The sequence below is a fragment of the Lipotes vexillifer genome, unplaced genomic scaffold (assembly GCF_000442215.2).
Source record: "Lipotes vexillifer unplaced genomic scaffold, Lipotes_vexillifer_v1.1 scaffold242, whole genome shotgun sequence".
In the NCBI taxonomy this organism is placed as follows: Eukaryota; Metazoa; Chordata; class Mammalia; order Artiodactyla; family Lipotidae; genus Lipotes; species Lipotes vexillifer.
Genome location: NW_006771376.1, coordinates 651,898 through 661,387, shown reverse-complemented (window position 1 = coordinate 661,387; position 9,490 = coordinate 651,898). Strand labels below are relative to the sequence as shown.

The 9,490-nt window shown below is 56.2% G+C and overlaps 1 protein-coding gene across 4 annotated transcripts in view; it reads right to left on the bottom strand.

Annotated features, from left to right (window-relative positions):
* Window positions 1–1,433: 1,433 nt before the first annotated feature.
* LOXL1 (lysyl oxidase like 1) overlaps window positions 1,434–9,490 on the bottom strand; it is a 21,998-nt gene continuing 13,941 nt past the window's right edge. For all 4 annotated transcript variants that reach the window (XM_007446654.1, XM_007446656.1, XM_007446655.1 and 1 more), the window contains exons 3-7: window positions 7,773–7,881; window positions 4,867–5,004; window positions 4,214–4,370; window positions 3,115–3,210; window positions 1,434–1,553 (exon numbers count right to left, since the gene is read on the bottom strand). In XM_007446654.1, coding sequence (XP_007446716.1) covers window positions 1,434–1,553; window positions 3,115–3,210; window positions 4,214–4,370; window positions 4,867–5,004; window positions 7,773–7,881 — 620 coding nt within the window. The remainder of the gene's footprint in view (window positions 1,554–3,114; window positions 3,211–4,213; window positions 4,371–4,866; window positions 5,005–7,772; window positions 7,882–9,490) is intronic.

The window sequence follows — 9,490 nt, the reverse complement described above, 5'->3', positions numbered from 1 at the left end:
CAACTTCTCTGTCCGCCCTGCTGAGGGGCCCAGCTCATGGTGCCACCTGGGGAAGTGGGAGGCTATGTGGATGTACCTTCCCAGCAGCAGGGGGGACAAGAGCGCATGTAGGCTCCCCACCTCCCTTGCAGCCCTCAGCCCTTGAATGCCCCTGCCTCCCTTCCTCCTGCCCTCCCTCCTTCTTCCCTAGAATTTCTTCCCAGAAAACCTCTACCGTTTAGGTGACTCCTGGATTTTTAATGGCTGAAAAAGACAAGCCCTGAGGAGCGAGAAGGTGCTGCAAACCCAGGCCTGCAGAAGGGCTAAGTTGCCAGGGATGGGGCGGGAGTCAGTCGTTTCAAACACACTCTGTGACCTGGATGATTCTGATCTAATTCTGCAAATGAGGAATCTCATCTCTGAATTGAACCAGAGGCTACTGTTCTCATGGTGCGGTGGAGGGCTGTGAACATTAGCTTAGTGGTAGCAGCCAGGGGTGCAAGGGCTATCTCTAAACACACACTGAGCCCTCACACACCAAGCTCTGAGCCTGGTCACATGCTGAGCCCTGACCCTGGTCACATGCTGAGCCTTAATCCTGGTCACACACTGAGCCCTGACCCTGGTGATAGCCTAAACCTCTCATACCTATCAACCATTAATAAGCAGACATGTTTGGGGAAAGATGGTTCTCTGGGCCTTGGAATCCCTGCCATTTGTTCCTCAGCTGATGGACTAAAGCTCTAGGAGACTACTCTTTTTTTTCTTTGTTTTTTAAATGGAAAAGAGTTGCTTTGAACTGATCAAGCGTTTAAAATTCACATGGAGTGGGATGGGGTTTTTAATGAATCAGGAGAGAGGCTGAGGACAGCCAGTCCAGGGCAGCAACAGCTGAGTCGCCACGTGCCAAAAGCCCGGGAGTTTATCAACTCCCTCCACATCTGGGCCCAGGGACTGATGACTGTTAGAAGTGATTCCAACCAGAATCAGTTCTAATCGGAGACTGCTTAATTCGATCCACCTGATACGGACACTAATGATCACACAGCTGCCACGCGTTGAGCACCAGTGTGAAGGGTCCTGGAACACACAGATGTCAGGCCTTTAAATCCTCTTTACAAGTCTGCGTGGGAAGTGTTGAAGAGAAAAGTAGTTCAGAGAGGTGAGGTGAACTGCCCGATGTCACAGAGTGAGGGAGTCACAGAAGTAGGAATGCAGAGCCCATGCACCTCCACCCAACGACACTGCCTGCTGCTGGTCTCCACCTGAGGAGAGCTCACGCCCCGGACTAATGCCCGCAGCCTGAGCACTCCGCTTGGGGTGGCTGGTCCAGCCGCAGCTGTGTGCGGCCATCAAGGTGACCCACAGGGCAGGTATCCTACGTGTTTCACGTGGCCCTGCCTGCTCCTCAGGTAGGAGAGGGGCTGGGGTACGGAGAGTTGGAGGAAGGGCACTTACTGGACAATTTTGCAGTTTGTTGTAGAAACATAGCGACCTGTATAGTGGATGTTGCATCTCACCACATTGTTGGTGAAGTCAGACTCCAAAACAATGTACTTTGGGTTCACGTGCACCTGAAGAAGGAGAGGAACAGAAGGAAAAGGGATCTGGTCATGAGGCTGTGCTTCACTTGGTCACCAGGGAAGGTGGAGAGGCAGATAGGCAGACACAGAGGAGCCAGAGAGAGGGAGACAGGGAGATGGAGAAAGACCATGAGAGACCAAGAGACACGGAGACAGAGACACACGGATGGAGAGACGGGGGGAGATGCAGAGAGACAGAGAGAGGAATGAAGAGCGAGACAGCTCATAGTCACAGGAAGCATCACTGGATCATCCTTCTTGGGAGATAGGTTTCCCCAGAGTCAGAGCCCAGGCCAGGGGGCCCCGCATGGGGCATTCAGAGCCACTGCCCCAGGGAACCCAGCAGTGAGTGAGGGGCCGAGCAGGGATCCCATGCCTGGTCTCCCTGACTCCGAGGCTCGCACCCTTTCACCTCGCATGCCTGTCTAGGTGACCCGTGGAAGGCCTGTCTGATGCCAGGTAGCATCTCCTGCCCTGGAGCCCGAGGCACCTGACACTCACTGAGATGATGACCCAAGCAATGCTGGATTGACAGGGGAGGGCTTCGCTGGGGTGGGCCACACCCAGCCTGATTTGCAGAACATTTAAGAAGAGAGGAAATGATGTTATATTTAAGTTACATTCCTTAGGGGCAGGAACTGTGCCTCACTTACGTGTCTTGAATCCTCGGAACCTAGAACTCAGAAAGGCCTTTGTACGAGTTTGTTGAGAGTGGATGAATAAGGGAAGGAAAAGAATACACTTGACAATCTTGGCCCTTGGGTGAGGCTGAGCAGAGGCCTCACTGAGCCCACTGAGAGGTGCTCAGGATGGGGCGCAACCAACTGCTTCCAGGTTGCCCAGTTCTGAATGCAGCCACCCAGCAGCCCGTCCTCATGCAGGTTAAAGCCGCCTCCCAGGCCCACCTTCTCTGCTCTTCCTTTACTCCAGCATAGAGCAATGGGCCCAGGGGGCCTCGTAGAGTGAGCCCTACCCTCGCTTTGCACCTGCAAAGAGGAGGCTAAGATTTGTCTTCCCCAGGTGAGGTCATGATGACCCGGCCCCCGCTCAGCCTGCATGGATGTTCCATGTTGGGCTGCGTGTCCTTAACGTGTTCTACTTGTCTCCGCAAGGGACGGAGCACTGGAGTGAGTGTACGTGGAGGAGGGGTTCGGGCCACATGGAACTATTGGTCACAAGTGCCCTTGGCTTTGCAGGGGTCCTATGAGGAGCTGAGGGTCTCTCTCAGGGAGGGCAGTGTCCTCTCCCAGATGGCACAGAGCCTGCCCTGCTCACACACAGGGGAATGGACCCCATGGCTCTCCAAGTCCTCTGCCACTTAGGGAAGACAGAGTCACCACCTCCTCTAGGATCACCACACTTGGGCCGAAGGTTCCTCGGCGTTTTTTATGGGAAGAGGCTGTGTCTGCCTGAGGCTAAAACCTTCAGGCGGGAAGTGCAGACCTCAGGGACATCATCAGCTGATACGCCCAGAGGGTGAAGCTTATGTCAGAGGCGGGGACACCGAGGGTGAGCATCAGATTGGAGGAGTGCCTCCAACCAGGGGCCCCACCTTGAGGATGTAGTTGCCGGGCTGCACATCGGTTATGTCAATCCACTGGCAGTCGATGTCCGCATTGTACGTGTCATAGCAGCCTGGGCTCAGGCCCTAGGAAAAGGGACAGGAAGAGAGGTTGGGGTGCTGTGTACTCCTCAGAGCCACCCCATGCCCACTTCAGCAGCCTGGGGCCCTCCTTCCTCTGTGATTCGTCCTGACCCTGGCCTGGGGTAGCTGCTCAGAGTGGGTCTGCCCCGTCCTAAGCCCACTGGGGTGGACGGACCAGAGAGATGATAGATATAATAGTCCGATGGAGGGGGCTTCCCTGGTGGCGCAGTGGTTGAGAATCTGCCTGCCGATGCAGGGGACACGGGTTCGAGCCCTGGTCTGGGAAGATCCCACATGACATGGAGCAACTAGGCCCGTGAGCCACAACTACTGAGCCTGCGCGTCTGGAGCCTGTGCTCCGCAATGGGAGAGGCCGCGACAGTGAGAGGCCCGCGCACCGCGATGAAGAGTGGCCCCCACTCCCCGCAACTGGAGAAAGCCCTCGCACAGAAACGAAGACCCAACACAGCCATAAATAAATAAATAAATAAATAAATTTATAAAAAAAAGTTGGTCCGATGGAGGGATGAAATGAAGGTGGGGGGATGCCTGGGAGAGATGGATGGAGGAACGGATAGAGAGACAGGCAGGCAGGATAGATGGACACTCTCTGGATGTTTGGACAGAAAGATGGTTTCGGGTGGATAGCTAGGCAAATGGAATATCACGCCATCCAGAATTCGCTGGAATGTTCCTCTCCTTCCATGAGCAGACACCCCTGGGAATGGAGGTGGAGGGTAGCCCCGAGGGGCTCTCTGGCGGCTTCAGGACTGGCAAGAAGACCTGCACTCTCTGAGCTGAGCGCGCCAGGAGCCTTGGCACTAGCCCGTCTTTAGCCTGGCTTGGGCGGGCTTCCCCGCGTCCTTCGGAGCCCCTGCCCTGCCCCTCCGGCCCAACCTGCGTGTGCCCTTCGGAGCCCCTGCCCTGCCCCCCGCCGCGCCCTTCGGGGCCCTTGCCCTGCCCCCCCGCGCCCTTCGGGGCCCTTGCCCTGCCCCTCCGGCCCAACCTGCGTGTGAGAGGTGCACGCGTAGCGCTTGAGGTTGCCGAAGTCGCAGGTGCTGTCCTCCAGGCAGAAGCTGGCCTTGTGGCCCTCGGCTACCTTCTTGCCTGTGACTGCGTCCAGCAGGTCGTAGTGGCTGAACTCGTCCATGCTGTGGTAGTGCCTGTGGGCAGGAGAAGAAGAGGGAGATGAGGGCCTAGTCACCCCTGGCTTCCCAGCCTGGTCCCCCCTCCTGAGACGGGCCCAGGTGACCCTGCTGTGACACCGCCTCCTGAGGGCTCCCGGGGCTCCTTGGTCCCTGTGTCCCACAGGCAGCATCTCTGGTGTCCTCCTCACCGAGCCAGTCACCCTAGGAGGGCACCTCCTCAGGACCCCTCACTTCCTCTTGGGCTCCCACCTGTACCGGCCTCCCTTGGGTGATGCCCTGTATTCTAGATACTTCCGTCCCCTATCAAGACCGATCCTTCTGTGTCCCATCTTCCATTGCGGCTTTCGCTAAGGCTCCTCTGAGAAATCCTTGCCCCAGTGATGGATCCTTGGCAGAAAACAACTCACGGGGCCCTCCCACCAGCACTGCCCCTCCGGAGTGCTCCTGGGGAGGGGCAGTCAGGCCCAGGGCCCTGGCCCAGAAGGGGGGGCGGGCCAGGCAGCCCACTCACTGGTGGCAGCTGTGCCACTCCCAGGTGTGCCGCGGCCGGTTCGGAAGGAAGTCTGCGGTGCCCTGGTTCTTCACACGCTGGGGGAAACGCAGCAGCACCCGCACGTCATAGTCGGTGGCCTCAGGGGCGTAGGCTGTGCTGTGGGGACAGGCGGGGAGACCAGAGTGGGCTTGGGTACCAGACGCAAACACCCAGCATAGGTCGGCTTGGTCCTGAAGATTCTCACATCTGACCCCTGCCCTGCAGCCAAGGCTCAGGCCTCTGTTCCTGTCTGTGGGCCATCCCCTCCTTTCTGGCCTCTGCCATGTGGCTGGCAGCTGCCAAAGGAGTCTTTCTAAAGTGGCATTTGGCCTGATAATGACCCTCTGAGGGTCCCTGATGCCTGCAGGTGACTCTCAGCTGGGGACAGCCCCTGAGGGTGGGGGCAAATCAAAATCTTCGGAGGGCTTTTATAAAATAGCCCTATCCAGGAGATTCTGACCTTCTCCCTCCCCCTACACCTGGGTTCCAGCTTCAAACAGTCTCCCAAACAGACTTAACTCTTTCACTGATCTGTACTTTTGCCTGTGCCGTTCACTTGACCCAGAACTCGCCCAGCCTCCTAGACCCAACTCAGGTCCTCTCCTCCAGGAAGTCTGCCTTGATTGCCCCACTTAGAGGAATCGTGACTGCCTGTGAGGTCTAACAGTGCTGCCTACAACACACCCTGGTACCATACACAACCTGAGCTGGGTCAGTGTGAGCAGACCACCTCTCCCTGATTGTGTGGCTTCAGGGCCAGCGACCTGCCCTTTTTTGCTCAGGAAGCACTGGACTGGTGTCGATTGCCTGTTCACAGTTCACTTGCTGACCCCCAATTGCCAGCTGAGATGGGCCTTGTGAGGTGAGAAGGGAAAAGAGAGAAAACTGAGGGGCAGCAGTGAGGGGACACACATCACACATCCCATAGGTAGGAACGAGGGCTAGCTGAAGGCTCCTTCCTCTTCAGCTGACTGTGGACAGCTGTCTTGGCCAGACTCAGGGGCACTTCCCTGGCAATCATTAAGGTCTGGGCCCTAAGGCTTGAGGCAGGAGGTGGCCAGTCATGGGGATTAGCTCTCTCTGAGAGGATGTCTGGACAACAGGCAGTGTCGGCTCCTGTCTGCCAGGACGTAAGGCCCTTGGCCTTGTCTGAGGGAGGCTTGGAATCTGTCTTTGTCTGTGTTAGAACTAAACATCCTCCTTCCCTCTGTTCAGTTAAGTCCCACCCCTCTGCTGGGCTCAGCACACCGTGGGAAACCATTAGGGTCTGGGTTCTAGGCCCAGCTTGGCCACAAACTCGTGGTGAGACTTGGAGCAAGTCTCTTTCCTCATCTGAGTTCTGCCTGCTGTCTGTGAACTGGCACCGGTCCGTAGCCCACACTTTCGATAATCTCCGAGGGCCCTGCTGCTCCAGGGCTTCAGTTCTGCTGCATTTTCCAGGTCTGTATCCCACACCCAACCTCCGCTGTTGCCTCAGCCCTTGCCAACCTCTCCCTCCTCTGGCCGCCCACAGTTCCAGCCTGCCAACCGCTCCATCTAGCTCTCCTTCCACTCCCTGTCACTTAGTTCTGGGTAAGAGGCCACTTTCTCCAGTTAGACCAGGATAGCCCTGGGATGGAGCCCCACTGCCTCCACCCCAGCCCATCTGGGAGCTCAGGTGTGGGCACACGGGGTATTCCATGAAGACGGAATAACACTTTGGTTTTGACTTAAACTCCTCAAAACTCAGTCTCAACGGACGGCCGTGGAGGCTGAGTTCCTCCCCACTGGAGGAACTGTAGCAGGAGCAGTAAGTACATTATGCTCTCTTCCCAGAGACGAGAACTGAGTGGGCAGGCCGACTCAGTGGAACTCACGTGTGGTCCCTGGACTGGTGCCAGTTCGCACACTGCCTGTTGCCAGTCTGTTGTGAGAGAAGGAATTTGCACCAGCATGTAAACCAACTACATCACGAATCACACTGTCTAGTTCAGCTGATACTTTTTTTTTGAAGCAAGACTTTCTCGATGAAGGAAGCAGTGAGTTGAGTTACATTCCAGCGCAACCTCCTTATCTTGTTACAGATGGGTAACAATTTGTGGTCAGCTATTCTGAGTGGCAGTGAACGAGGTTTCATTAGTGAGAAAATGTTGAGCTTCTAAAGGGCTTCCCAGATACTCAAAAGTGAAAGTAAACAGAGTTCAAATGTTTAAAGAAAGCAAATAATTAAGAAAAATAGGAGCTTTCAACATAGACAGCTGTCAATAAAAGAAGTAGGTCAATATAATCTTTAAGTAGTTCTTTTAGCACAGGGAGATGTCCCCAAAGCATACATATTTCAACAGAACATTCACTGTCAATAAATTCAGAAGCAAGCTCTGCAAGAGGCAGAATAACCCAGGAATAATGGAGAGTTGGCTGTGTTTACCTCCCGGGTTCAAGGAAACTGGTGTCCTTCCCCTCTCTTAGTGCAACACCTAACTGAGGCCACCTAACAGAGGCCCACAGCCCCTGCTGGACAACCCACACCTGTCCTCTGTGGAGATGGCTCCATAATCCTGCCCTCTATCCTGAAGGCGCCTATAAGACTTCCCTGGGCTCCCCACGAGGAACCTTCTCATGAGACACCTCAGATCTGAAGGTTTTAGTTCCTCTCACTGCTCCTCGGTTACTGACAGGGCAACACAGACCTTTGGGGCTGGTGTGAAGATTAAATACCATTAAGTTCCTCATATAGTGATATATACAGAAATGCTGGATCACTCTCACTCCTCTCCCCACCCGACTGCCTTGGGGCAGGCAAGGCCCACCGACGAAGAGGCCACGGTCGTGCAGCCTGCAGGCAGCCTGGCCGCCACGAACACAGGTTCTGGGTGACTGTCCACGCTTCATCCTCATCTCCTTACCTGGCCAGACACTTCTCCTCTGCAGCACAGCGCAGGGAGTACAGATGGGCTCTCTGGACATAAGTGGATGCTTGCACATAGTTGGGGTCCGGGACCAAGTCAGGGAGACCTGGAGTGGGGAGAGGGAGAGAGGGAGGAGGGGGGAATAGTTGGCATTGAGGAGGGTCAGGCTGGTCAGGTTTAAAGCCCAGAGATCTCTCCAACCCCAAATGCCCTGTGCTCTTCCCCTTCCTCTACACAGGCTGTCACTTCCTCCTGGAAGCCTCCCAGTGTGAGCAAGGTGTGTGATTTGAACCATTCTCCCTAGGCTCAGGTGTGGGGTCAGGGAGGTCAGGGAGCAGGGGCTCACCTCTGGAATTCCATGCTGTTGGGACCGCTGAGTCTCCTGGGACATGAGCCAGATCTGGGAGACTGGGTGGAATTTGGAGAGCAGGAGAAGACAAAAGGGTATTCTCCGCAGGGGAGCGGCATGAACAAGGGCCTGGAGGGAGGACTGAGGGAACCAAGTAATTTCCTGACAGAGACACTCCCCTTGGTGTCCTTATTTCCCAGGCCTCTGGTCACCAGACCCCAGACACCCTCTGCTCCTCTCACCCCTGCAGCTGGCATTCTTTGTGAGCCGCCAAGAGAGAACCCTGGGCTTCTGACCCCAAGTGGGCCCCAGAAGGCTCCTGGGCAGAGCCAGGTGAACGGTGGTTGGCAGAAGTGGGGGTGATGAGGAAGGGAGGGGCTCACAGGAAAACATGTCCCCAGAGCAGGCTGCTGACCAGGCAGGATTCTCAGCCTGGGCACCCAGCCCGCTCTTCTCAGGATTCCTTTCATCCTGTCATTGGCCCCCAGACCTGACCACACCTCCCCCTGTCTGCAGCCTCAGGCCTCCAGTCTGAGGAGGGCCTGGCTCCCTGCCCTGCAGGGCCTTAGGGCCCAGTGCCCAGGGGAAGTCTGGAGTCTGCTCCAGCCCCTGGATCACTTGTGCCCCAGGTTATGCTAGAGCCAGGGGCCTGTCCATTCTCCCTCCCACCCCGACCCCGTCCCCGTACATAACTTAGTCCCAGTGAGAATGATTAGGAATAAGCAGAAACCGAACTCAGGTGTCCTGACCCTATCCACATGGAATAAAGAAGGAAAGACCTTGATGTTGGGTGTGTGGAAGGGGTGGGGCACGTGGTGGGGTGGGAGGTGGGCAGGGGGACTCCGGAGCCCTGGGCTCCATCTCAGCTCAGCCACCAGCTTAAACGGGAATGGGCCTGGACCTCCATGTACCCTCCCCTCTCAGGCTGCAGGGATTCTGGCAGGTAAATGATAAAATGAAGCTATAAGTTCCTCTTAGCTTCTTTCAAGCCCTCTGCTCTTGGGGGGCAGGCACAGTGAAGGGCCTTGAGTCATGCAGACAGGCTTCTAGCCCCTTCTTGCTGCCAAAACCCTCTTGTCAGCTTATAGGTCCAGAAGATGAGGCAGAGGAGGGGAACTCTGGCTTCTAAGCCTTTCCCAGAGGTGTCTGCTACACGCCACCCTTCACAAACACATGCCTGGGGCTCCCAGACCCTACCCCTGCTCGCCCTGGGGCTCCGGCCTCATGCAGGAGCAGCCGGTGTGATCTCACCTACTCGGAATGAAGAGGAAGCTTGGAACACAAGGGTGGGTGAGGATGAGGTGGCTCCTGGCTGATGGGGGCTGTCCTGGCCAGCCTAGGCCCCATTACTCAAGCCCCCAGGAAT